The sequence below is a fragment of the Erinaceus europaeus genome, chromosome 13 (assembly GCF_950295315.1).
Source record: "Erinaceus europaeus chromosome 13, mEriEur2.1, whole genome shotgun sequence".
Classification (NCBI taxonomy): Eukaryota; Metazoa; Chordata; class Mammalia; order Eulipotyphla; family Erinaceidae; genus Erinaceus; species Erinaceus europaeus.
Genome location: NC_080174.1, coordinates 87,694,539 through 87,722,452, shown reverse-complemented (window position 1 = coordinate 87,722,452; position 27,914 = coordinate 87,694,539). Strand labels below are relative to the sequence as shown.

The 27,914-nt window shown below is 40.5% G+C and overlaps 2 protein-coding genes across 7 annotated transcripts in view; one reads left to right on the top strand and one right to left on the bottom strand.

Moving 5' to 3' along the window:
* RPE65 (retinoid isomerohydrolase RPE65) overlaps positions 1-7,790 on the top strand; it is a 37,914-nt gene extending 30,124 nt beyond the window's left edge. For 2 of the 3 annotated variants that reach the window (XM_060206400.1, XM_016189362.2), the window contains one exon: positions 68-988. In XM_060206400.1, the coding sequence (XP_060062383.1) occupies positions 68-219 (152 nt within the window). In that variant the 3' untranslated portion in view covers positions 220-988. Of the gene's footprint in view, positions 1-67; positions 989-7,558 lie in introns of those variants that run through there. The other variant, XM_060206399.1, reaches the window with a different exon arrangement.
* The window catches only part of LOC103115837 (methylcrotonoyl-CoA carboxylase beta chain, mitochondrial-like), a 95,705-nt gene that overhangs the window by 14,173 nt on the left and 53,618 nt on the right, over positions 1-27,914 (bottom strand). For 3 of the 4 annotated variants that reach the window (XM_060206397.1, XM_060206398.1, XM_007525693.3), the window contains 9 exons: positions 25,707-25,787; positions 24,592-24,770; positions 21,132-21,324; positions 19,323-19,414; positions 14,020-14,176; positions 11,105-11,227; positions 8,037-8,185; positions 4,421-4,502; positions 1,113-1,311 (listed from right to left, as the gene is read on the bottom strand). In XM_060206397.1, coding sequence (XP_060062380.1) covers positions 1,225-1,311; positions 4,421-4,502; positions 8,037-8,185; positions 11,105-11,227; positions 14,020-14,176; positions 19,323-19,414; positions 21,132-21,324; positions 24,592-24,770; positions 25,707-25,787 — 1,143 coding nt within the window. In that variant the 3' untranslated portion in view covers positions 1,113-1,224. Of the gene's footprint in view, positions 1-1,112; positions 1,312-4,420; positions 4,503-8,036; positions 8,186-11,104; positions 11,228-14,019; positions 14,177-19,322; positions 19,415-21,131; positions 21,325-24,591; positions 24,771-25,706; positions 25,788-27,914 lie in introns of those variants that run through there. The other variant, XM_016189363.2, reaches the window with a different exon arrangement.

The following is a 27,914-nucleotide window of genomic DNA, read 5'->3' as shown; positions in this document are numbered from 1 at the left end:
TGTTGTTTAAATGGCAGGCATTTAATCTATGGCCCATGGCTCGTTATTATTTTCTTCTGATTAACAGGTGTGGTTCTGAGTGTGGTGATAAGTCCTGGGACAGGACAAAAACCTGCCTATCTCCTCATTCTGAATGCCAAGGACTTGAGTGAAGTTGCCAGGGCTGAAGTGGAGATTAACATCCCGGTTACCTTCCATGGACTGTTCAAAAAATCCTGAGCACATTCAAGCAGGACACAAAACATAGTCTGATGACAAAACATAGTCAGGTCTGCAATGAAATTCAGTTCCATTTTAGCCTTCTGTACTTCATACTTTGAGACTGCAGAGACACATGGTTTTGCAGTATTTTATAGAAAATACAGAGCTGACCAAGCAATTCCCTTTAAAACAAAGTACATATTTAGATGAACATATTTTCTCCGTGAGACACGTAGACCATCACTTAAAGAATTCTTTATATATTTAGCAGTCGAATAGAAAAATGAATGGGGGTTTATTAAACTGGGTTTTATTCCTATTATAAGAGGTTTTTTTGCAGGTGCCTACCTATTTCAATTCTTTTTCAACATTTATTTCTTTATCATTGCATTGGGGGCTTAATGGTTGAATACAGATGTTGACACCTGGGTATAATTTCTCATCTCCCCATGACAGGCATCTGCAAAACACTCTCACCTCTGACATGGGTCCACTTGCATCATTATGGCCTGGGATCCAACAACCTCTCTCCATCCCCTAAGTCCGTCTTCTAACCCCAGAGAACTTTGCTTTGGTGCAGTACACCATACCCAGTCCCAGTTTGGAGACAGAGTCTTCTACACCTGATCTGTGTGTCACTTTACTGACTCGAAGCTGTGTCATGTGAAGGGGCTTCATTATTAAATGTTAAAGCAAGCTTTCCCAAACAGGGCCCCATGTCATAGGTAATCATACCAATTATATATGCACGCATACAAGAATATGCCTATATCTTTTTTTTTTTGTCATGCCTAGAGATTCACCACTCCAGGTTGACTTTTTCAAACTGAAAGGGAGAGAGAGAGAGAGAGAGAGAGAAAGAGACCACAGCACCATATCTTCCTTTAGTACACCGGAGTTCAAACAAACACTTCAGAGATTAGACAATCTATTAAAAGCTTTGATAACAACCAAGTATTATATATGGTAGTGACTGCAATCTTTTGAGAAACAGTATAAAATACCCAGAAATATGATTTCTACTTAAAATCGGAGTATAGGCTGATGATGTTGGAAGTTCATGTTTTGTTGCCACTTCTGTTTAATTATATTGAGGCACCTTGTAATCACCTGAATAGTGAGAAAGAAATTAAAAAAAGAGAGAAAATAGTTCATCATTTGTATTCGGATGACAATGAATTTTTAAGAAATTTCTTTTTAATTATTCTCTTTTGTGCCCTATATTGCTAAAAATTGAGGATGACAAAAACACTATTCTCTATATTGACCCTGCTATTATATGATCAAAAATGTTATAGATTATATCTTTTTATTTTAAATTTTCTTTCTTTTTTATTATTTTATTTATTCCCTTTTGTTGCCCTTGTTGTTGTTTTTTATTGTTGTAGTTATTATTGTTGTTGCTGGATAGGACAGAAAGAAATAGAGAGAGGAGGGCAAGACAGAGAGGGGGAGAGAAAGACAGGCACCTGCAGACCTGCTTCACCGCCTGTGAAGCGACTCCCTTGCAGGTGGGGAGCCGGGGGGCTCAAACCGGGATCCTTACTCTTGGCGCCACATGGGCTTAACCCACTGCGCTACCGCCCAACTTCCCAGATTATATCTTTATAGTGGTCAGCATCGTGTCTGAAGGAGTAAAATAACTTGAACCAGCAGGCTGACAAGGAAGCTTGATGCATCTAGATGATTTCTTTATTTAGATAAAATGGAAAATAGTCACTTGCATTGTAAATACTCATGACAACCTATTTCTTCTGTGGTGTTGTGGAATTAAAATATACTTTCAAAAACTCTGCGACTATGGAAAAGTGGACATTAGGAAGTAAAATCACACAGAGTTCATCCCTCATCTACCCTGTCCTCTATCAAAATTCCTGCACTAGGACTTTCTGTTTTTACCCTTACTTCATATTCTCCCTCCACCAACACTGCCCTCTCTACTTTTTTTTTTCCTTTTCATTCTACAGGACAGAGAGAAATTTTGAGGGGAGGGGAAGATAGAGAGGGAGTGAGAAAGATAGATAGACACCTATAGACCTGTTTCACTCCTGAAGCTTCCCACCTCCTGAAGGTGGGGGGTGGGGACTCGAACGCAGGTTCTTTGCGCTTAGCACTATGTGAGCTTAACCAGGTGCAGCACCGTCCAGCCCCTGACGACACTTTCTCCATGGATTTTAATCTTAATACTATTTCTTCCTGACTAATTCCTAGTTACACTTAGAAATATTGGGGGGCTGGGAGGGAAACATAAGCCCTCGAATGTGTGATTGTAGATAAACATCTGTGTGATTTCTTTTGCTTTTTTTTTTTTTTCCTTTTGTTGCCCTTGTTGTTTTATTGTTGTAGTTATTGATGTCGTCATTGTTGGATAGGACAGAGAGAAATGGAGAGAGGAGGGGAAAGCAGAGAGGGGAAGAGAAAAATAACCTGCAGACCTGCTTCACTGCCTGTGAAGCGACTCCCCTGCAGGTGGGGACCCAGGGGCTCAGACCTTACGCTGGTCCTTGCGCTTTGCGCCACCTGCGCTTAACCCGCTGCGCTACCGCCCGACAACCTTTTTTGCTTGTTTGTAGATATAGCATGTGAAAATTAGTCAACTAACGGTGCTATTATTTATTTTTAAAAAAGAAAAAATAAATAAAGCACTAAGCGATTTTTAGTATCGATACTTAATAAAATCTCCAAATTGAAGACAGTCCCCAAGTCGCCGCTGCCCACGCTCCCTGCCTCCCTGACATGCATTTTCCATGAATCTTGCAATTCATGGTCCCCACCGCTCTTTCTCCTGTAGGATCCCACCCTCAGCACCGCGTTCTGCAGAAATCATCACAGTTTTAGACACCGAGAGAGGGAGGTCAGACTGAATAACATAACATCATCTTGTCAAAATGAAAATTTTCCTGTGCAATCATTGCTAATACGATTGTACCAGAAAGGCTTAGAAACTACTGTTCAAGCCCAAAGATAAAATATGAACTTAATAACACAGAATAGGGAGAGTTCCGTCAGATGAGAGGAGCTGACTTGGAAATTCCAAGAAGAAATTAAGGGGGTTGCTCTTTAAGAAACAGCTATTCATTTGGGAAACCTAGTGAATGGTCCTATTTCTAAGCAAACCAGTTATTTTTTTCTCTTTTCAAATGTAATATATATTTGCCACCAGGATTATCACATCATTGCTCCTGGAAGCCAGTTTTTGTTTCCTTTTTTTCAATTTGTATCTTTTTTTGAAAGTGATAGGAAGAAATAGACAAGAAGGGGAAGGAAAAAATGGAGAGAGAGAGAGAGAGAGAGATGAGAGAGGGAGAGGAAGAGGGAGAGAGAAAGGGAGAGGCGTGCAGCCATTCATGAAGCTTTCCCCTTGCAGATGTATGGTGGGAGGGGACTTGAACCCAGCTCCTCACACATGGTAAAATGCTCTCTGCCAGATATAGCACCACCCTATCCCTAAAATATACTTTAAGAGAAAAAAGCTCAATCCAGTTGTTTATTTTATTTTATTTTTCCACTAAGGTTATCACTGGAGCTCAGTGCTAGAACTATGAATCCACCACTCCAGGTGCCTTTTTTTACTCTTTCTATTTTTATTGAATAAAACAGAGAGAAATTGAAAGGAGAGGGGGGGAAAAAAGAGAAAATGAGAGAGAACAACAGACATCTCAGACCTGCTTCACCACTTGTGAAGCGCCCCAAACCCACCGCAGGTGGTAAGCAAGGGCTCTATCCTGGGTCCTTGCACTTGGTAATAAGTGCACTTTTTTATATTTATTTATTTTCCCTTTTGTTGCCATTGTTGTTGTAGTTATTATTGCTGTTGTTGTTGATGGATAGGACAGAGAAAAATGGAGAGAGGAGGGGAAGACAGAGAGGCAGAGAGAAAGACAGACACCTGCAGACCTGCTTCACCAAATGTGAAGCGAACCCCTGCAGGTGGGGAGCCAGGGGCTTGAACCAGGATCCTTATGCCAGTCCTCGCGCTTTGCGCCACATACGCTTAACCTGCTGTGCTACCCCCCTACTCCCATAAGTACACACTTTAAAGTAGATTATTTATAAGAGAGAGAGAGAAGAAACAGCATTATTCTGGCAAATGCAATTTCAGAGATTGAACTTGGGACTTCATCCATGCAAGCCTGGCACTTGAGCCACTGTCCAGACTCCTGGGCCATTCACTATATTCTCAACACAAAAAGATCAACAAATAGCAAAAGCAACCTACTTTTCGAGAATCCTGTGGCAGTATTATTCCATCATCCCACAGTCTGGCTGAAGAGTAAAATGCAGTGCTTTCTTCTGTTAAGCTGAGAGGGAGAGCAAAAGTCAGTGACTATGAAAAAATAACCTTTAGAAGGCCTCTTAAAATGATACCTTTAAAGAACTTTCAAGTCGGGGTGGGGCTAGATAGCATAATGGTTATGCAAAGAGACTTTCTCATGCCTGAGACTCTGAAGTCCCAGGTTCAATCCCCACACGGCAATAAGCCAGAGCTGTGCAGTGCTCTGGTGTTTCTCTCTGTGACTTTCTCTCTCTGCATCTCTCTCGAAAATAAAATACTTTAAAAAAAAAAAAAAAGAACTTCAAGTCTGAGGGGCTGGGTGGTGGCGCACCTGGTTGAGAACACGTGTTACAATGTGCAAGGTCCTGGGTTCAAGCCCCCAGTCTCCCACAGGCAGGAAAAGCTTTGCAAGTCATGAAGCAGGGCTGCAGGCTTCTCTCTGTTTCTCTCCCTTTCTATTGGCCCCTTCCCTCTTGATTTCTGGTGGTCTCTATCCAATAAATAAATAAAGATAATTTTTTTAAAAGAAAAGTCTGGTGAAATTTGATCTTTATGGAAATAATATCTCTAAAAGACAGGAAGAAAGAAGTGTTTGTTTGCTTGCTTGCTTGCTTTTATCAAAGCTCTGCTCAGCTCTAGTTTATGGTGGTGCTGAGGAGAGAGCTTGGGACTGCTCGTGTCTCAGTCAAGAAAGTCTGTTCATAGACTGCTGTTATATCCACAGGTTTTTCTTAATTATTGGTTTGTTTGTCATCAGTGGGTTTTCAGTTCCCCAGACCAAAATTTCAAATAGCTAGAAACAGGCAGAAAAGGGAAAGACATCACAGCACTGAAGCTTCCTTAAGTGTGGATGGGGGCTTGGGTGAGAGCCTGGTTCATGCATGTGGTAGACAAGGCAGGTGAGAAGGAGATTCCGTCCTCCCAAGCATAATTAACTTTCACAAAAATGGAAATCACCCTTAATACGACACCCATCAGGGTACTATTTTCATTTTGAAGATGAACAAGAGGCCACGTTATTTCGAATGAGTGTCAAAACTTTTAACATTTAACCTGAACAGTTTCCTCATTGAAAGTATTTTTTTAATGCCCTCTGAACCTTTATCACTAATGTAAAATATTTATTTCAGATGTAACCACTACTTACAAGTTAATCATCAAGTCTGGGTACAAATAAAGCATTTAATTTTTGACCAGAGGATCTAAATTAAGTGCTACTTACATAACAATAGCCATGCACTGAAATATTGAGTATGCCAGAGATCCTACTGCTTAGTTCCCATTAAAAAGAAGTATATATACAGCTGGGAATATGGATCGACCTGCCAATGCCCAGGTGTAGCAAAGAAGCAATTACAGAAGCCAGACCTTCTGCCGTCTGCACCCCATAATGACCTTGGGTCCATACTCCCAGAGGGATAAAGAATAGGAAAGCTGTCAGGGGAAGGGATGGGATATGGAACTCTGGTGGTGGGAAATGTATGGAATCGTACCCCTCTTATCCTATGGTCTTGTCAATCATTACTAAATCAATAAAATCATGTGTGAGTAGGTAGGCACACTGGTAGGTTTGATAGTCTTCTTTTGTAGGTGAGGAAAGCAAAGTTCATTACAGTCAGCTAAAGCAGCTTAGAGACCTGACTTCAAGTTCTCCCCCCATGTGCTGGATACTGTGAGCTACTGTCTTGAGATAGTTCACAATTTTGGTGGTCATAGTTTTCCTTTTGATGACATCCTAAAAGGTTAGCCCTTTAGTGTTCAGTGTGAGGAGGGATGTAAGTGCAAAAATCAGTGTTGAGCACAAAATAAAAATGATTCTACCCAAACTATTTCCAAAGACTGAGGAGTGACGCAAAGCCCAACAGGTGCTAAAGCTATCTGAACAAAAATACCATATGAGCGCCTGAACTTAACTAATGCTGGAACACTAAAGACTGGTATCACTTCTGGAGTGCCAAGAAAAAGCTACTTCCATGCTAAAGACTTTGAGAACAAAGAAAGTTTGAGAACCTCTGCTTAAAACGCTGGTTTTGAATTTACTGTGTAAAGTTTTAACCCCACAGGACATTAGTCTAAAGGACTGTGATTTAAAGAAATTCACAAATACATCCACAGAGTAAATAATTTTATATCAATTCTTACATTAAATGATGCACATTAAAAAAAAAAGAAAGAAAAAGGGGAGCCACGTGGTAGTGCAGTAGGTTAAGTGCACATGGCACTAAGCGCAAGGACTGGCATAAGGATCCAGATTAGAGCCCCCAACTTCCCACCTGCAGGGGGTTTGCTTCACAGGCAGTGAAGCAGGTCTGCAGGTGTCTATCTTTCTCTCTTCTGTCTTCCCCTCCTCTCTCGATTTCTCTCTGTCCTATCCAACAACGACAGCAAGAACAACAAAGAAGACAATAAACAACAAGGGCAAAGAAAGGGAAAAAAATTAATAACATTTAAAAAAAAAAAAGGAAAAAGAAAAAATGAGGAGCCAAGTATTGGTGCACCTGGGTAAGCTCTCACATTACAATGCACAAGGACCCAGGTTCGAGCCTCTTCCCACCTGCAGGGGTAAAGCTTCATGAGTGGTGAAGCAGGGTTGCAGATGTCTCTCTGTCTCTCTCCCTCTCTATCTCCCCCTCCTCTCTCAATTTATTTCTATTCTATCTTATAATAAATAAAAAATATTTTAAAAAAGGAAAAAGGTGAAAGAATAATATCTACATTACTGTGATTTGTATTTTATTGCTGGAGAGGGTGTGGGGTCAAAGGAACCCTCCTACACTGCTGGTGGGGATGTCGATTGGTCCAACCTCTGTGGAGAACAGTCTGGAGAATTCTCAGAAGGCTAGAAATGGACCTACCCTATGATCCTGCAATTCCTCTCCTGGGGATATCACCTAAGGAACCCAACACACCCATCCAAGAAGATCTGTGTACACATATGTTCTTACCAGCAGAATTTGTAATAGTCAAAACCTAGAAGCAACCCAGGTGTCCAACAACAGATGAGTGGCTGAGCAAGTTGTGGTCTATATACACAATGGAATACTACTCAGCTGTAAAAAATGGTGACTTCTCCATTTTCAGCTGATCTTGGATGGACCTTGAAAAATTCATGTTAAATGAAATAAGTCAGAAACAGAAGGATGAATATCAACCATCTCACTCTCAAGCCGAAGTTGAAAAACAAGATCAGAAGAGAAAACACACATAGAATCTGAACTGGAATTGGTGTATTGCACCAAAGTAAAAGACTCTGGGGTGGGTGGGGGGAGAATACAGGTCCAAAAAGGATGACAGAGGACCTAGTGGGGATTGTATTGTTATATGGAAAACTGAGAAATGTTATGCATGTACAAACTATTGTATTTAATTAAAACATTAATTCCCCAATAAAGAAATTGAAAAATATATATATTTTTAAACAAGGAAAAAGGTGAAAGAATAATATCTACATTACTGTGATTCACATTTTATTGTTATTTCTTGTTCCAAATGTCCACAGTATTGTATCAGATGAATAATAAAATACATTTAAAGAGCAACAAAAATATCAATACTTAACTGTTTCTCCAGTTCCTTTAACTCGAACTCACTCATATACACGGCTTCATCCCCTTCCATAAAGTGAGCAAAGGAGGATCTTCCATCCGTCAGAGCAACCCTTGCATTGGGCCAAAGGAACAGGAATTCGGGATCAAAGCATCTCCCGCACTGAAAGAAGGATTTCTAAGCATCAAAGTATACCCACAGTACATCTGCAGTGAAATTACTAATGATCCACTACATATATGAAGCACACAGAGTACATTCTGGCTAAAGTTACTAGTAGCAGAATAGTTACTATTCTGGCTAAAGTTACTATTAGCAAATAGTATCTGAAAATAGTTGCGATGGTGTTATGGAAAATGAATGAGCACAGAGTGCCTACTCTCCGAGTCACCCTATTTTTTAATTTTTTAAAAATTTTTATTTATTCCCTTTTGTTGCCCTTGTTGGTTTATTGTTGTAGTTATTATTGTTGTTGTTATTGATGTCATTGTTGCTGGATAGGACAGAGAGAAATGGAGAGAGGAGGGGAAGACAGAGAGGGCGAGAGAAAGACAGACACCTGCAGACCTGCTTCACCGCCTGTGAAGCGACCAGGGGACTCGAACCAGGATCCTTCCGCTGGTCCTTGAGCTTCACCCGCTGCGCTACCGCCCGACTCCCCCCTACGTAGGTATTTTAATCTGTGTGTCTGGTCAAGATTTGCATTTCCTCTGTGATGTAGGGTCATATGGCCTAAGTCTGTATTTCCTCTGTGCCGGATGGGCCTCCCAGCCGGCAGTGACCGCAGCTGCCTTGCCTCCTTCCTCCACACAGGTGAGCTAGTAGGCCCAAGGCTTGAAGATAAAGATGACGAGGGAGGAATCCAGCTGGCCTGGGGCTGATACCTACTAGGCTTCCCTATCTCTGCCTGATCCAAGGCCAAGGATCAGGTGCATGTATTGTAACACTGTAAAAGACTGCCTTTGTCTGTCTTTGTGTTTTTCTGAGGTGCAGAGAGAACTTTAAGAGATTCTTGAGGGGGTCGGGCGGTGGTGCAGTGGGTTAAGCGCATGTGGCGCAAAGCACAAGGACCGGCATCCCGGTTGGAGCCCCCGGCTCCCCACCTGCAGGGGAGTCGCTTCACAAGCGGTGAAGCAGGGCTGCAAGTGTCTGTCTTTCTCTCCCCCTCTCTGTCTTCCCCTCCTCTCTCCATTTCTCTCTGTCCTATCCAACAACGAACAACATCAACAATGGCAATAATAATAACCACAATGAGGCTACAACAACAAGGGCAACAAAAAGGGGGGAAAAACGGCCTCCAGGAGCGGTGGATTCATGGTGCAGGCACCGAGCCCAGCAATAACCCTGGAGGAAAAAAAAAAAAAAGAGAGAGAGAGAGAGATTTTTGACTGCAGTTAATCATGTATTTTTCTTTTTAAATTTTTTTATCCTCTCATTGGGATGGAGCTAATGATTGACAGGACAGTGCTTGACACATGGGTACAATTTCTCATGTCCCTTGATACCTTCAATGACATAGTACGAACTATCAATAGATTCAGATCTGACTGAATAGTTGTTCTGTTTTGTTTTATTTTGTTTTGGAGAGGAAAAATTAAAACACCTAAATCCCACACCACAGAAACGTGTAACTTTGTACTTCAAACAATAGAATGAAGTAAAAAGATAATACAGAATGGAAGAAAATATCTGTGAAACATATATCTGAGAAGGAACTTATAATAGGAATGTATTATATATGATATAGGTATATACACATATTCAGGCACTATTCCAGGAAGTATTTCTAAGCAGCTATAGGATTTGTGGTACAAAGCTAATTTTAGCAAAAGCTTAATCACTTAAAGCCACTGGAATGATGTCTACTCCCTACCATAATATTTATAGAATAAAGAATGCATAATACTTGACATCCTGGTAGAATTACAAGACCTTAAAATTGAAAGAACTTGGAGGCTGGATGGTGGTGCACCTGGGTTGAGTACACATGGACATGGGAATAATAAAAACTAGATTTTTTTGTTTTGTTGTTAAGACAGTTTAAGTCCAGACCTTTGAATTTATTACTGCAGTTGACAAGTCATTCATTGGAAAATGTAATGATTTTTCTCAGATCTAGCCAGACCCAGGCTAGAATGGGAAATTCTTCCTGTTTGCTTGGACAAAATCCTGTCTTCCCAATCAGAGAAGGCAGACCTCCTACCTTCTACACACCACAGGGATCTTTGGTCCATACTCTCAGAGGGATAAAGAATAGGGAAGCTTCCAATGGAGGGGATGCGATATGGAGCTCTGGTGGTGGGAAATGTATGAACTGTATCCCTCTTACCACACAATCTTATCAATCATTATTGAATAACTGAGAATAAAAAAGAAGCTGAAAAAACCATGTCTTCTCTGATAACATTTTATTTAAACTGTGTCCACTCTTTTTTTTTTAATTTTTGGTTGTTAAAAGTAGTTTTGAGAGCAGTACCATAGACTGATCTTAGACGTTGAAGTTGGGGAGTTGGGCAGTAGCGCAGCAGGTTAAGCGCAGGCAGCGCAAAGCTCAAGCATCCCGGTTCGAGCCCCTGGCTCCCCACTGGCAGGGAGTCGCTTTACAGGTGGTGAAGCAGGTCTGCAGGTGTCTATCTTTCCCTCCCCCTCTCTGTCTTCCCCTCCTCTCTCCATTTCTCTCTGTCCTTTCCAACAACGACAACAACAACAACAATAAACAGAGGCAGCAAAAGGGAATAAATAAATAAATAAATAAATAAAACTAAAAAAAAAAAGAAGTTAAAGTTTCTGCCATCTTCCTTGGATTGTCATGGAATCAAGACACCTTTCGGGGGGCAAAGAGAGATAGCATAATGATTATGCAAATGAACTCCATGCCTAGGAGTCCATCTGAGCTCCTAGGTTCAAAACTGAACACTGCCTTAAACCAGAGCTGTGCAGTATGCTGAATAAACAAACAAACAAATTAGTAAGTCAGTAAGCACCATTTGGAATGGCTTCTGTTTTGATTTGTGCTTGAATTTATTATTAATAAAATTCATCTTAAGTGGCCCTGCATTCGTAACATCTCGCGTTCATTACCATAGCATAGCTTTCACTGCCAAAACAGCCACCAATAACCAGAGTTATCTTGGGTACAGCTGCACAGGCAACTGTGGTCATCATGGAAGCCTGGGCTCTCAGCCTCATGGCAATATCTTTTGCCTGCAAGGAAAATAAAAAAGAAATTATTCTATAAGACCTACAGTTCCCCCCACCCCGAGCATTGCTCAGCTCTAATTTATAGAGGTGCTGAAGATTGAATCTGGCACTTGAGTATCTCAGGCATGAAAGTCCTTTTACTTTCTAGATGAGAGAGTCGGGAGGTAGCAGCGGGTTAAGCGAACATGGCACAAAGCACAAGGACAGGGGTAAGGATCCCAGTTCGAGCCCCAGGCTCCCCACCTGCAGGGGAGTCGCTTCACAGATGTGGAAGCAGGTCTGCAGGTGTCTATCTTTCTCTCCTCTGTCTTCCCTTCGATTTCTCTCTGTCCTATCCAACAACAGCTATGACAACAATAACAACTACAACAAGGACTATAAAATGGGAAAAATGGCCTCCAGGAGCAGTGGATTCATAGTGCAGCCACTGAGCCCCAGCAATAACCCTGGAGACCAAAAAAAAAAAAAAAGTCTTTTTTACATAACCATTATGTTATCTTACCAGCCTAAAACCTATCTTTCTAAGAAATCACCATAACCCATCGCTGAGCAAAGGCAAAATAAATGAAGAAAAACAGAACACTGATTAAATGAAACCTAAATAAATTTCAACAACAATCATAAAGAACACAGCACACAGGGAATAAGTTAGAAAAGATAATCTTTTAAATCTAAATAGTAGAGAAATATAGAAAGGAAGTCATTTAAGAATTATACTTGGAATATATAATGGATGATTGACTGACCTGCACAGGGGACATTTTAAATAACCACAATTTCAGGAGTTCTTCCTGTGTGCCAAGCTAAGAGATTCACATAGGCTAGAACGTTGGTTTTTCTTTTGTCTGTTTTTGTTCAACTTCATGGTGATAAGGCCAGAGCTTGAATTTGGGTCTGTCTAGTTATATATCTCCTCCAGCCACACAGCCCAGCACTTTGAAGCACTTAATAAATATATGTATTTAAGTCATGAATACATGACTGCCGAAAGATTCCAATGATAGTCAATGGTATCACTTGGTTAGGCACACACATAACAATGCTCAAGGATCCAGGTTCAAGCCCCCTTGCAGGGGGGGAAGCTTCCCTATGGGTAAAAAAGAGTTGCAGGCTTCTCTCTCTCTCTCTTTCTCCCTCTCCTTCCCCCCTCTCAATCTCTTTTTTCTATTAAATAAGTAAAATTAAATATATAGTATCAAAAATAATTACAATGCCGACTGACCATTTAAATCAGGGATGGGAAACTTTTTTCTTCCATGGGTCACTTGAGTATTTATAACATCATTTACTGGTCAGTAAATATAGGTAATTTAAAAATTCGTGCAGGGGACATAGCATCGTGGTTATTCAGAAAGACCTTCCTGCTTGTGGCAGTGCAAGGCTTCAGGTTCAAAGTCGAGTACCACCAGAAACCAGAGCTTTTCAGAGCTCTAGTAAAACAGATAGATGATAGAGAGATAGATAGATACATAGATATAGATAAATAAGATAAAATTAATTAGTTCTTAAGTGGGGGAGGTAGTATAGATAAGATATAAAAAGACTTTCATGCCTGAGGTTCTAAAATCTCAGACTCAATCCTCTCAACACACAGGGTACCATAAACCAGTGCTTTTGTCTCTATCATCCTCATGGAAGTTCTCTCTTTCATTAAAATAAAATTAATATTTTGGGATACAGAGCTTTGGTGGTGGGAATTGTACCCCTCTTATCCTATGGTCTTGTCAGTGTTTTCACTTTATAAATAAATAATTTTTTTAAAAAAAAGAATTGGAAAGCCATCAGGGGAGGGAAGGGGATGCAGAGTTCTGGTGGTGAGAACTGTGTGGAGTTGTACCCCTCTTATCCTATGGTTTAGTTAATGTTTCCTTTTTATAAACAAAAAAGTGAATATTTAAGAAGTAGTCCTGCTTGCATTCATTGTTACCTTGGGCTGCATTGACTTTTACCTATTGTCCCAGAGTAATTGCTAATGCTTCTCTCCTTCAAAAGATATTCCAAGAAAATAAAATGGTTTCATTTATGATAATTTTGGTTTGCTAAAAAAAAAAAATCAGTTCTTAATGTCGCTATAAAAAAATAGTTTCTGGGAGTCGGGCGGTAGCGCAGTGGTTAAGCGCAGGTGGCGCAAAGCACAAGGACCGGCATAAGGGTCTCGGTTCAAGCCCCCGGCTCCCCACCTGCAGGGGAGTCGCTTCACAAGCGGTGAAGCAGGTCTGCAGGTGTCTATCTTTCTCTCTCCCTGTCTCCCCCTCCTCTCTCCATTTCTCTCTGTCCTATCCAACAACGAAGGCATCAATAACAACAACAATAATGACTACAACAATAAAACAACAAGGGCAAAAACAAAGGGAAAAAAAAAGTTCCTGGGGAGTCGGAAGGTAGCACAGCAGGTTAAGCACAGGTGGCGCAAAGCACAAGGACCTGCGTAAAGACCCTGGTTCGAACCCCGGCTCCCCACCTTCAGGGGAATCGCTTCACGGGCGGTGAAGCAGGTCTGCAGGTGTCTGTCTTTCTCTCCCCTTCTCTGTCTTCCCCTCCTCTCTCCATTTCTCTCTGTCCTATCCAGCAACAATGACATCAATAATAAATACAACAAGAAAACAACAAGGATAACAAAAGAGAATAAATAAATAAGATTTTTTAAAATGGTTCCTAGATGTATTGGATTTTAAATTCTATCTGAGGTTACATCCCAATCCATATTAAATAGAAAAAAGAAATAGTTGATACATGAACAAGATCCAATATTTTTTTCTATTTTTGACAGTATTTTAAAATCCAAGGTGGCATACCTGTGAGAGATTCGTCGCAGGCTGACGCAACGGAACTGTGTTCAGGAGAAACAAGATCGGGACATTTCTGTCACTACACAGCTGGACAAAGTGGCTCCCTTTAAGTGATGCCTGGGATGTCAATTCACCATTATTTGCCACTATTCCAATGAGATGTCTGATAAAATAAACAACAAAATCAACAGTCAGCTTCCCACATTTTCTGCATCTATTCTTAGCACTGCCAATAATTCAGAAAGCACACGGAAAGTCTTCCACTCGCAAGCAAGGTTAACTGCTGGCACTTTCGTGGGCGGCTTTACAACCCAAGGTAAGCCACTGGCCCTCTCGTCACTGGTTCTAGTGACCATGTGAAACAGAAAGAAATGCCAGGAGAAGTTCAGGTATGAACTTCTACTTTATTTGGGGTAAGCACAGGGTTTTATAGCAAACAGAACAAAGGACATTTTTCACATATGTCAGAAATGACAGGTTTCTTAAAGGTCAGCTACCCCTATGGTGGGGAGAGGTAGGAATGACAAGAATTGATGAGATACAGAAAGATCAAAGAAATTAGTTCCCATGATGTAAGGCAAGTTAATAATCTAAAGATATAAAGAAAAACACTGTGGTAAAACCAGTAGGGTGAGATAAAGCAGAGAAGGGCAAGGCTTGATGTAAATCATAGATATCAAGGAGAAGGAAATAAGTGTGGGGGTCTCACTGCCAGGATGCTGGCAAGGTTTATGATGGAGTATGCTTATGTATGTGATCAAAGGATGAAAGGATGGTGAACTCTGGGTGAATATGGTGAACTCTGGGTGAATATAGTGAACTCTGAGTGAACTTACAAGCAGGCAGCCATTTGGTCTGCTAGCAGGGGAGTGAACTAAGTGTGAGAGGATGCAGGCTTCTGTGAAGCTTTGAGAGACTAACAAGGGGAAACTGAGTCATGTAAAGCATTTCCCTCTTAGCTTCATCCCTAGAAGGAAGAATCTAACAAGTGGGGTGTCTCCCCTAAGCTCTACCAGGCTTTCACATAGTCCTACAGTCAACCTGCCCTGTCCTCCTGGAAATGGTAGCCAAGTGGCACAAGGGTGTAGGGGAGACAGAGGCAACTCACCAGGTAAGCACAGGCATTGCCAGGTGTGAGGACCTGGGTTCAAGCCCTGGGCTGTCATAGGAGAGCCCCAGTAGGGGGAATGCTCACACGTGATGCAGCAGTCTTGCAGTGTCTCTCCTTCTCTCTGTCTCTCTCTCTCTCCTCTTTCTCTCCTACCTTCCCTAAATAAAGGAAAGAAGGGGAAAAAGGCCACTTGAGCAGGAGGAGAGGAGGAGACAGAAGAAAGGTTATGTGAAAAGATTCTCAGGCAACACCACTAGACAAAGTTAAGCTGTGCTCTGGGGGGGAAAAATGGCAAAAGCCAGTGGGAGCAATGGGATTTTTCATATCAGGCACGGACAAGCAGCATACCATCCAAGTGAACTGTTTTCTTTTTAATTTTCTGTTACTTTTTTTTCAAATTATTTTATAGGGGAAATTATGTTTCATGGGACTGTCTTTGATACATGAGTACGTTTCTTATCTCACCCCATCAGTGACTACACACCATCCCCATTCACCCACTCGAGACTTTCCCCACCATCAGGTTTTGGGTACCAGATGCCCTTTCCTCATCATTCCATAGGTTGAGCAATGTTCAATTCTATGTGTATCACGTCCTTCTTAATCACGCATTTGTTGTTGGACATCTGCGTTTATTCCAGCTTTGGGCTTTTACATACTGTGCTGCTGTGAACGTAGGTGTATATAGATTTTTTTTAATTTACTTTATTTACTTATTTATTTACCAGAGAACTGCTCAGCTCTGGTTTATAGTACTGTGGGGGATTGAACTTGGGACTTTGGAGACTCAGGCATTAAAAACTCTTTCCATAATCATTATGCTATCTACCCCCACCCTACATAGATCTTTTTGGATAGTTGTTTTTCTGTTTCTTGGAAAGATCCCAAGGAACACTTCTACACTGTTGGCACTGCAAATCAGTTCAACTCCTGTAGAAAACCATCTGGAGAGTCCTCAGAATACTAGAAATACATCTGCCCATGGGAGTAGATAGCATAATGGTTATGCTAAGAGTCTCTCATGCCTAAGACTCCAAAGTCACGGGTTCAGTTCCACCACAAGCCAGAGCAGATCATTGCAGTAGGAGAAAGAGAGAGAGAGAGATGGAGAGGGGAAACAGATCCACACTTTCTCACCTGACTTATTTATCTTTATTTTTTATTGCCACCAGAGTTATCGCTAGGGTTTGGTGCTGGTATTATGAATCCACTGCTCCCAATGGCCTTTTTTCCCTCCACTTTTTCTTCCCTATTCTTTTTTTTGGCCTCCAGGGTTATTGCTGGGGCTAGTGCCTGCACCATGAATCCACTGCTCCTGGTAGCCATTTTTCCCCCTTTTGTTGCCCTTGTTGTTGTAGCCTTGTTGTGGTTATTATTGTTATTGTTGATATCATTTGTTGTCGGATAGGACAGAGAGAAATGGAGAGAGGAGAGGGAGACAGAGAGGGAGAGAAAGATAGACACCTTCAGACCTGCTTCACCACTTGTGAAGCGACTCCCCTGCAGGTGGGGAGCTGGGGGCTCGAACCGAGATCCTTACACCGGTCTTTGCGCTTTGCCCCACATGCACTTAACCCACTACGCTACCACCAGATCCCCTCCCATATTCTTATTGGATATGTCAGAGATAAATTGAGAGGGGAGGGGCAAGTAGAGCGAAAGAGGAAGCTATACCTGCAGACCTACTTTGCTGCTCATGAAGGTGCCCCCTGCAGGTGGGGCACAGGGGCTCAAGCCAAGGTCCTTATTCATGATAATGTGTACAGTCACCTGAGTGCCCCACTGCTGGGCTCCTGGTTTTACTTCTAATAAACTGTCTAATCTGTAGCAAGTTGCTCCCGCAAAATTGTGTTGCTCCTGTCTGAAGTTTGTGCATAAAATTGGGAGAATTAAAGATGGCTTCCAAAATTGTTGAAAAATATATGAGATGACATATATAAACAGACCCTGTCACATACCAAGAGCTCAGTATAAGATACCCTGTTATGGGGCCGGGCGGTGGCGCAGCAGGTTAACCACACATGGCACAAAGCACAAGGACCGTCATAAGGTCGCGGTTCAAGCCCCAGGCTTCCCAACTGCAGCGGGTGGTCGCTTCACAAGCAGGTCTGCAGGTGTCTATCTCTCTCTCCCCATCTCTGTATTCCCATCCTCCCTCGATTTCTCTCTGTCCTATCCAACAGCAATAACAACAAGAATAATAATAACAACAGTGATAAAAAAACAAGGGCAACAAAAGGGAAAAAATAGCCTCCAGGACCAGTGGATTTGTAGTGTAGGCACTGAGCCCCAGAGAAAAACCCTGAAGGCAAATATATATATATATATATATATATATATATATATATATCCTGCTATCATTTTAGCTTAATTGAGACAATTCATATAATCATAATATTATATGAAATCAATAATTTCCTAGGGCCATTGATTAAAGGAAAACACTAATTTGTAATCTGACAGGCTCTGGTGTCACCAAAAAAAAAAAAAACCATGAAAATCAATAAAATATTTGAATAGTAAAATTAGATTTCTACAGGGAGTTTTTCTGTCCTACTCTCATAACTCAGAACTCGATATACCACATGCAGTACATGCCCACGGATGTTCATTAATGATCTCTAATGATGATACATGATACAGAACAATTTGCCATGACAAAAATTAACTCAAGCACTAAACAAAGTTTACCCCCAGAGAAAATTAGTTTGCCCACCATAAGCAAAAAAAAAAAAAAATTAGAGTAACTGCTACTGTACTCAGTGCATCCTGCTTTTCACCTGAAGCTATGCAAGATTTAAACATTAAAACAAGTTTCCCACTGCAGAACTCTCTGAGTCATTGAGAATAAAGCTAACGTTTATCCCATAGCATGCCTAAGGGAATCTGAAATCTGATTTCACCTATTAAGTAAGTTTGTCTTCTCAGGTTGTTGGTAGAAGTCAGGTCCAGAACAGATCTGACCCCTAATCACCCTGAGTCTAACCCTGTCAGATAAAGACTACAAAAGCTGGAGAAGGATAAGGGCATTCTTGAATGATGGCTCTTTTGGTCACTATCAAGGTCATCCCATCATCTGGGTCTCTACTCAGGGAATTGTGGGACTTTAACATAGATACAATAAGCCTAGACCTCTGACAGATTCCTCTCTCCACCATCGCTGGTTCTCTCCATCAGGAACAACATCATAAACCCTCTTGTGGGCCTCTACAGGACCTTGCCCTCAATGTAGAATAACAATGGTAGAAACTGCTTCACTCTCCGAAGGGAGGCTGGGTCAGCCCACTCTGCCACTCGAGGAAGATGGGTCCTGAAATGAGTGCAGCCCAGAATGTTTCTGGTTATGACCATGAGATGTGAGTTCAGGCTGACAGGGATGCAGAGGTTGCCCAGGACCCTGCGCTAAATATGAACAGACACAGGCCCCAGATCAGATCAATGGGGTTTACAGTTAATTGCACTAATTTACTTATCCTGTATTTGGGAGCTACTCTCTGCTCTGATCCAGCTTTCTGGTCCTATTCTCAACTCTGACATGATTTTCCCAAACAATACTTTCAACCCACCTGCATGCTAGCTGTTAGGCTCAGGCAAAAATTAGTATAAAGTCATGGGCCCTTGAAATAGACCTAAAATAGACCTACTATCCTTTTCCAAAATGGAGACCCCCAAATCTCATCTACTATATTCTGACCTTTAGGTTTCTGATTATTAAACAATTTGTTCTACTTTATATCTTAACGCTTTTCAGCCACCAAGTTGCAGATGCTACCATGACACCAACCTGACTTCCCTGGGCAGATGACTTCACCAAAGTGTTCTGGAACCTCACCTCCCCAGAGCTCTGTCCCATTAGGGAAAGATAGGCTGGGTGTACCAATCCACCTGCCAACACCCATGTTCAGCAGAGAAGCAATTACAGAAGCCAGCCCTCCCACCTTCTGCACCCCATAATGACCCTGGGTCCATGCTCCCAGAGGGATAAAGAATAGGGAAACTTCCAATGGAGGGGATGGGATATGGAACTCTGGTGGTGGGAACTGTGTAGAATTGTACCCCTCTTATACCACAATATTGTTGATGATTATTAAATCACTAATAAAATAAGAAAGAAAAAGTAGCCTTGACAGGAAAGAATACTTCGTCTTCTTATATTTTATTTTACAAGAAATATGTGTTTCTATAAAGTACGCCTTACCCTCCTAGATGAGCAAAGCCCGTCACGAGTGTTGTGCCGTATTCTGCCTTGAATTCATGGAATCGACTTCCATCTGTCAACCGACTCAAAATCTACAAAAGGAAGGTGAGAATATGCATAGGAATCCGATAATTGAAATGTCCCCATGGGGGTGCAGAGTAGTGGCACACCCTACATTACAGTGCCTGTAAGGACCCTGGTTCAAGTCAAGGTCCCCATCTGCCGTGGTGAAGCTTCATGAGTAGTGATGCAGGGCTGCAGGTGTCTCTCTGTCTCTCTCTCTCACTCTCGATTTCTCCCTCCCCTCTTAATAACCAAAATAAATAAATTAATAACTAAGTCTCCTTAGAATATTGTTACATAAATTTATTACAGTTTTGGGTCTGGCAAACAGCACAACGGTTAGGCAATAGACTTTCATGCCTGAGGCTCTGAGGTTCCAGGTTCAATACCCAGCACAATTATGAGCCAAAGCTGAGCACTGCTCTGTTCTCCTCTTTCTCTCTTTCTCTCTCTCACTCTCATTAAAATAAATAAAATATTTTTTAAATTATTAAAGTATAATGTATGTGTACATTCATTTTATTAATCAATACCTTTTCACTATTTAGTCTATCTATCACATTTACTTGCTGTATGACTTAATAAATGAATGAACAATTTAAAAATGAATTTTATCCATGTTTTTATTCACTTGTTCACTAAATGAATATGTGAAACTTGGTACTAGACAATTGACATGAGCCTTCAAATTATCATAATAACCTTGCAATATAGATGCTCTCATTCTATTATTTTCTAGATAAAGAAATGAACTAGAGTAGTGAGTCGAGCAGTAGCTTAGTGGGTAAAGCGCAGGTGGTGCAAAGCACAAGGACCGGCGTAAGGATCCTGGTTTGCGTCCCTGGCTCTCCACCTGCAAAGATGGGGGGGTCTCTTCACAGGCGGTGAAGCAGGTCTGCAGGTGTCTATCTTTCTCTCTCCCTCTCTGTCTTCCCCTCCTCTCTCCATTTCTCTCTGTCCTACCCAACAAGGATGACATCAACAACAACAACAATAACTACAACAATAAAAAAACAAGGGCAATAAAAGGGAATAAATAAAATAAGAAGTTAAAAATTTTAAAGATTATTTAAAAAAAAGAAATGAACTAGAACAGAGATAGCTTGCTAAAAGTCATATCATTGTCAAGTGGTTAGAAAGAGATTCAAAATCAGTATCATTGAAGTCCAAAAACTGGGGCTACTGTAACTTTTTGTTTGCTTGTTTTTATCTCATATGCATTCACATCTACTTAACTGTCCTTTCAAAACTTCTATACTTGAAATGCTTTTTATTCCTGCCAAAATTAATTTTCTACTTCCATGGAATCTTAAAACCTGACAGTCACAGAATCTCAAACTTTTCTATCAAGCTGAGGATTTAAAATGTACTGATAAAATCTGAAGACACTGCCTGAAAATGAATCAGACTTATTCCCGAAGTCAGTTACTAGCTGATTAATGAAGTGGAAGAATATTCTTGACATCATATGCCTCTGTGAAAAATTCCAGTTATTCCAAATCACTATGATTATAATGTAGTTAAATACTTGATATAAGAGCACTACACTTTTTAGTGGATATGACTAATCCATATATTATTTCAGAGACTACTCTTATTTACTGAACTTTGGTTTTCACAGGTTCTCCTTGATTCTCTATAATATATATATATATATATTAGTAACTGCATACAAAATTAGGCAATATCACCTATTATTTAATCAATCCAACCAGAAAAAAATCACTCTTTTTTTTTTCCACTTACCAACTTAACATTTAAATGAGACTCAAAACTTTGAGGGGCCAGTCCACTGAGTTCCTCTGGACTGTATAAAGGGTCATCATAGCCCAAAGGCTCTCCAGGTGGACATCCAGTGTGTAATGAGCGAATGCTGCTTTTAACCTGGTGGTAGGCTTCCTCTTCAGTAGATGCAAAGTAGTCAACACCACCACTGACTCTAAGTGGAAACACAGGAGGAAGGAACACAGAGGTTTGTAATTCAAAAGCATCAAACTGTAGATGAGAAATGACATACATACATACATACATACATTTGTAAGTAAGGAGATTCCCATCTGTGTCTGGTTTCCTACGAGTTTTTGTTATAAAGTAGAGATGATAATCAACTCTTTTTTTTTAATATTTATTTATTTATTTTCCCTTTTGTTACCCTTGTTGTTTTTATTATTGTTGTTGTTATTGATGTCAACGTTGTTGGATAGGACAGAGAGAAATGGAGAGAGGAGGGGAAGACAGAGGGGGGGAGAGAAAGAGAGACACCTGCAGACCTGCTTCAATGTCTGTGAAGCGACTCCCCTGCAGGTGGGGAGCCAGGGGCTCGAACCGGGATCCTTAAAGCAGTCCTTGCGCTTCTTACCATGTACACTTAGCCCACTGTGCTACCACCCGACTCCCCAACTAAGTCTTTTTAAATTTTTTTTTTATCTGCTGGAACAGACAGAAATTGTGAGGGGAGAGGGAAAGAGATAGACACCTTCAGCCCTGTTTCACTACCGATCAGATCAAACTGTTCCCTGCGGGTGGGGACTGAGGCCTTAAACCCAAGTAAGTCCTTGTACATGGTAATGTATGTAATTAACGGTTGTAGCAACGCCCCAGCCCCCTCAATTAATTCTTCTGTTTTGTTCCTGTGGTGAAGCTCACTGTTCTTCTAAATTTAAGTTATTAAAAGTAAATGCAAATGTTGAGGCTGGGTGGTGGTGCACGTGGTTGAGTGCACACGTTACAATGCAGAAGGACCTAGGTTCAAGCCCCCTGGTCCCCACCTGCAGGGAGAAAGCTTTGCAAGTGGTAAAGCAGGGCTGCAGTTGTCTCTCTGTCTCTGCTCTCCCTCTCTATCACCCCTTCCCTCTTGATTTCTAGCTGTCTCTATCCAATAAGTAAATAAATATAATTTTTAAAAATCAAATATTATTCTTTTTTAAAATAAATTCCTGGACTTGATGTCCTAATATTTGACTTTAGGTTTTTATACAATATTATCAAGGTTACTCAGGTTTCACACAAAAAGCATAAAATATTAAATTCTGTTTTCTAGAACAGTATGGATAAGATGCATTTTTCTGTTTACATATTTTTGAAAAACTCATTGATAAATACCCTGGATTTAATCATGAGAAAGAAATCAGGTAAGTCATGACTGAGTCATGACTGACATCCTGAGAATAACCAGCTGCCATTCGAAAAAGTTTAGAGGTTATAAAGAATTGCTCTAAACTATAGAAGAATAAAGACCAAACAACTAGGTGATAGATTCAATCATAAGCCAGAAATAAAACATTGGTGGACAAGTTGGGAGACTTTACATAAGGTCTGTAATCTAGAAAGCAGTCTTTTATCTAATGTTAGGGCTGATGTCTAATACCAGTTTGTTTAATTATAGTATGTTTATGTAAGTTTTCATCTATGGAATATGGGTGAAAATATGTATAGTAATTCTTCGTACTTTTCAAAACTTCACTATAAACCCCAAATTATTTCAGAATGAAAACTTTAAAACATCTAAAAAAACATGTTCAGTTGGCAGCGGGACAGAGTGAGGGGCAGGCGGTGGTGCACGGAGTTAAGCACACATAATACAAAGCGCACGGATGCGGGATAGAGCCCCTGGGTCCCCACTTGCAGGGGGGGAGCGGGGTCACTTCACAAGTGATGAAGCAGGTCTGCAGGTGTCTCGCTTTCTCTCTCCCTCTATTTGCTTCCTCTCTCAATTTCTCTCTGTCCTATCAAAAAACAACACCAGGAGTAGTGGATTCGTATTGCCTGTGATAACACTGAAGGCAAAAAAAGAAAAAGAAAAGAAAGAAAAAAAGGGAGTCCAGTGGTAGTGCAGCAGGTTAAGCGCACGTGGCACAAAGCGCAAGGACCTGTGTAAGGATCCTGGTTCGAGCCCCCGGCTCCCCACCTGCAGGGGAGTCGCTTCACAAGCGGTGAAGCAGGTCTGCAGGTGTCTCTCTTTCTCTCCTCCTCTCTGTCTTCCCCTCCTCTCTCCATTTTTCTCTGTCCTATCCAACAACGTTGACATCAATAACAACAAAAACAATAACTATAACAATAACAAAGAACAATGGAAAATAAATATTAAATTTTTTAAAATGCAAAAGAAGAGTAAAAACTTATTGACAATATTGTTTGAACTTGATTTTCCTTTTACAAAAGCATTTATCTATATATTAAGCTTTATCATCAGTTACAGAATCCTTTGGTTTCTTTATGTCTCATTTTACCTTTGATAAATTTTATTTTATTGAAATTTGTAGAACAGGCATAAATAGCATAATGGTTATACAAACAGACTCTCATGCCTGAGCCTCCAAAAGCCCAGGTTCCATCCCCACACCACATAAGCCAGAACTGAACAGTGCTTTGGTAAAATAGCAATAGACGTAAATTTGTTCCTTTTGTATGAGTTTTGTTCCTATTCTCATTCTTTCCTGTAATGTTTCAATTTTGCTCTTAATAATTTTCATCTGCTATTTATTGTCTTTCCAAGGAGATAATGTTGGACCTCACGATTTCTATAACATACATTCTATAACATAAATATAAAATTTCCATTTCAAAGTTTTCTTTTTATTATTATTCATTTTCTTTTTCCTGGATGTTTTTATTTATTATTTTTTTCTTTTTTTACTCTAACATCTGTGGATGACAGCCTATCGTATTGATCTGTCTTTGAGATTTTTTTTGAGAAGCTCAGGATCACATCCCTATGTCGGGGGAATCCCCAAAGAATAATCATTACATAAAGCTCCACTTTAATTAGGCAGAATTGGTTGTTCATCAGAAGGCTCAAATTATAATTAGTCCCCTTGAGCACTGCCTTTTGAGAACACTTCCTCTCCTTTCTTTTTCTTTTTTCTTTTCTTTCTTTCTTTCTTTTTCTTTTTTCTTTTTTTTTTTTTTTTTTTTGGCTTCCAGGGTTTTTGCTGGGGATTAGTGCCTGCACTACGAATCCACTGGCCCTGGAGGCCATTTTTTTCCCATTTTACTGCCCTTGTTGTTGTTGGATAGGAGAGAGAGAAATCGAGAGAGAACAGGTAGAGGGAGAAAAGGACCAACATCACAGACCTGCCTCACCACTTGTGAAGCAACCTCCCCACACCCCACCCCCGCTGGTGGGAAGCCAGGATCCTTATTCTGGTCCTTGTGCTTTGAACCTAGTGCACTTAACCCACTGTGCCCCTCTCCTCTTCTTTCTTACCGAGAGTGTAAAAAGGCTCCTCCCAACTCTTCAACACTGATATCTTCTTTTGTAGCAGCTTTTACCAAAGCTGGTCCTGCTAGAAACATAGATCCAATTTTGTTTACAATCACACATTCCTCAGGTAGGCTAGAAATGTAGGCAGCTCCTGCTACACAGGAGCCACATACCACTGCTACCTACAGAGAATGAGAGATGCAAAAGATATTACTATTACATCTTATATTTGTACTCTGTGGAAAGGCCTGAAAATTTCATCTTAGGAAACAAGTGAAACAAAACATTGAAAGTACTCTAACATCAATGCTGCTGAGGATGTCAGAAGATTGTTCCTCTCACTCATTTTTTGGTAGCATTATAAGTAGGCATGTTCCTCAGCAAATGATTTGGTATTATGTACCAGGCAACAGTATAAAATAGTATTAACTAATAGAATGATGGTTCTGCAAAAGACTTTCATGCCTGAGGCTAAGTGGTCCTAGCTTCATTCTTCAGCACCACCTTGAGCCAAAAGCATAAACCTTGACACAGTCTTATCAAATTTTTGTACAAGCTCTACATGTGTATCAAGAGAAATTTAAAAATTAACCTTTCTGCGCAACAATTTCAGCATTAAATAATGTGCTGTGCTAAAATTTATCAAATGATCTTAGCATGACAAAGTACTAGGACAAATTTCCAACAAAGATGAATTCTTGAGCAAATTATATTACACCTATGGAATGAAATGTTTTACAGTCACTCATGTAGACTCTGAAGATAACTCAACAACTTAAGAAAATACAAATAATACAAAAAATACAAATAACAGTGTTGTAAAGCTAAACATAATTTGCAAGATTTACAAGCATTTCCAGCTTTTAAATATATACCTATATATTATATACATATGTCAGAACGTTTTCTGAATGTTGTCTGTTAGTGATTTTTAGTACTTTTTCAAAGTCAATACAATAATTTCATAGTGAAAAAAATACAGGTTTTCAAAGAAAAGAGAAAATTCAAACATTTTAACCACTTAACAAGTTTTACCAATAAAACCTACTATGTTATATAATTAATTTGTTAACTATATAACTTTTAAGATCCCATATACTCAAAATCCTTGCACTAACCTGTGGGATTTTCATTGAAGACATTAATGCTATGTTGTATATCATTCTACCACCATGCTTTTCATCTGGAAAGCTGTCTGCCTGCCAAGAGAATCAGACAGACATAAATCAGTGTTGAAGTGCAGGGGAAATGCTCCACCTCTATGAATTCTTCTCAGGCTGGTTGTTATGTAATTTTAAAAAAGAAGTATCAGATGCGTTTGAAAAGGAAAATTCAATTAATAAGATACATAGTGGCATGGTGCCAAGTGCAAGGACCGGGGCAAGGATGCCAGTCCAAGCCCCGGCTCCCCACCTGTAGGAACGTTGCTTCACAGGTGGTGAAGCAGGTGTCTGTCTTTCTCTCCTCCTCTTCCTTCCTCTCCTCTCTCCATTTCTCTCTGTCCTATCCAACAACGACGACATCAATAACAACAACAATACAACAACAATGAAAACACAACAAGGGCAACAAAAGGGAATGTAAATAAATAAATAAATATTTTTTAAAAAAATTTAAGATACATAGTGAAGAATTTACATGGCAGTAAATTCTAAAAAGAAACTAGGTGGCCTGGCTTATTTATCCTGGATGTGAGACATCAAGGAGAGAGGGTTACTTTGTATAACAAGGGGTAACTATCTCTTTACTCTGAGTGAAATAAGTTCCTTAGAAGGAGAGGGCGTGTTCTCTGATAAACTTAAACCTGGGTGGTCCCCCTCAGCTACAGTTTTGTAGGTGACAGAGTTAAAGCAAAGACTGCTTTGTTAATTAGAAAAAAGGTGCACAGGTCTGGGAGGCCGAAAAATGTTTCTTAGCCTCAGGCCTTCACTGTTCTTAAGATAATATGAATTCCTAAGTAAAGACAAGAGTTTCTCCGAACTTTCCTGATACTGTTCTCCTCCACTGAGGCTATACCACCCATTTCAAGATGGCGCTCACATAGAAAGAAGCCATTTCTTTGGGGGGAAAAAAACTATAAGTTGAACTACATACTAGGACTCTACCCAAAGAACACAGAAGCACCTATCTGGAGGTATCTGTGTTCATCTATGTCCACATCAGTACAAGTTGTAATAGCTCAAACTTATAAACAAATGAAATGGCCAATAACAGAAGGCTCAAGACAAGTCTGACATCACATGGGAACACCACAGCTTTGGGGGAACCTCCATAAGACGGTTAAGCAGTGCTGTCCTATGCACTCCTGTGTGTCTCTTTATCACTCTGTGTCTGTCTTTAAAAATGAATGAAAGGGGGCCAGGCAGTAATGCAGCGAGTTAAGTGCACATAGCAAAGCACAAGGACCGGCTTAAGGATCCCGGTTCCAGCCCCTGGCTCCCCACCTGCAGAGGAGTCACTTCGCAGGCAGTGAAGCAGGTCTGCAGGTGTCTATCATTCTCTTCCCCACTCTGTCTTCCCCTCCTCTCTCCATTTCTCTCTGTCCTATCCAACAACAGTAATAACAACAACAATAATAATGACAACAACAAGGGTAACAACAAGGGCAACAAAATGAGAAAAATGGCCTCCAGGAGCAGTGGATTCATAGTGCAGGCACCAACCCTCCCCAACAATAACCCTGGATGCAAACAAACAAAAAAAAAGTTTAAAGAAATACATAAAAATAAAAATGAATGAAAAGAATACCCAGGAGTGGTGACATTGCACATACATGACACCTTCTTAACACTGCACCAAAAACAAAAAATTGTGATATATTAATATATATATGTGGAAGTTCAGAAGCTCATATAGCTAGCTATGAAGGTGGCATGGTGGCACACCAAGTAAAAGGGCATACAGAGCTAAGTATGAAGACCTGGGCTCCCTGAGTTCTCCTCACCTACAGAGGAGAAGCTTAGTGAATGACAGAGCAGTGCTACAGCTCTCATCCCTTCTGTCTCTTTCTCTTCCTTTCTCACCCTCTATCAAAAAGATTTAAAAAAGGAAAAATGACTGTGGATAGCACTGGAGTCATAGTGCACAGAGCTTCTGTGATAACCCCAGTGTGTGTGTGTGTGTGTGTGTGTGTGTGTGTGTGTGTGTGTGTATTAGATCTACTAGTGAGGAAAGCATAGCACAGTGTTTTGGAGGACAATTCTGCACTGCCCAGTAAGATTTGTTCCTTTTATTTGCTTTTACTTTTCATGGAGAAATTACATGATCCAAAGCACCTAAAGTACATCAGCATTAATGATGTGATTAAATAACTGTGTATACAGGTA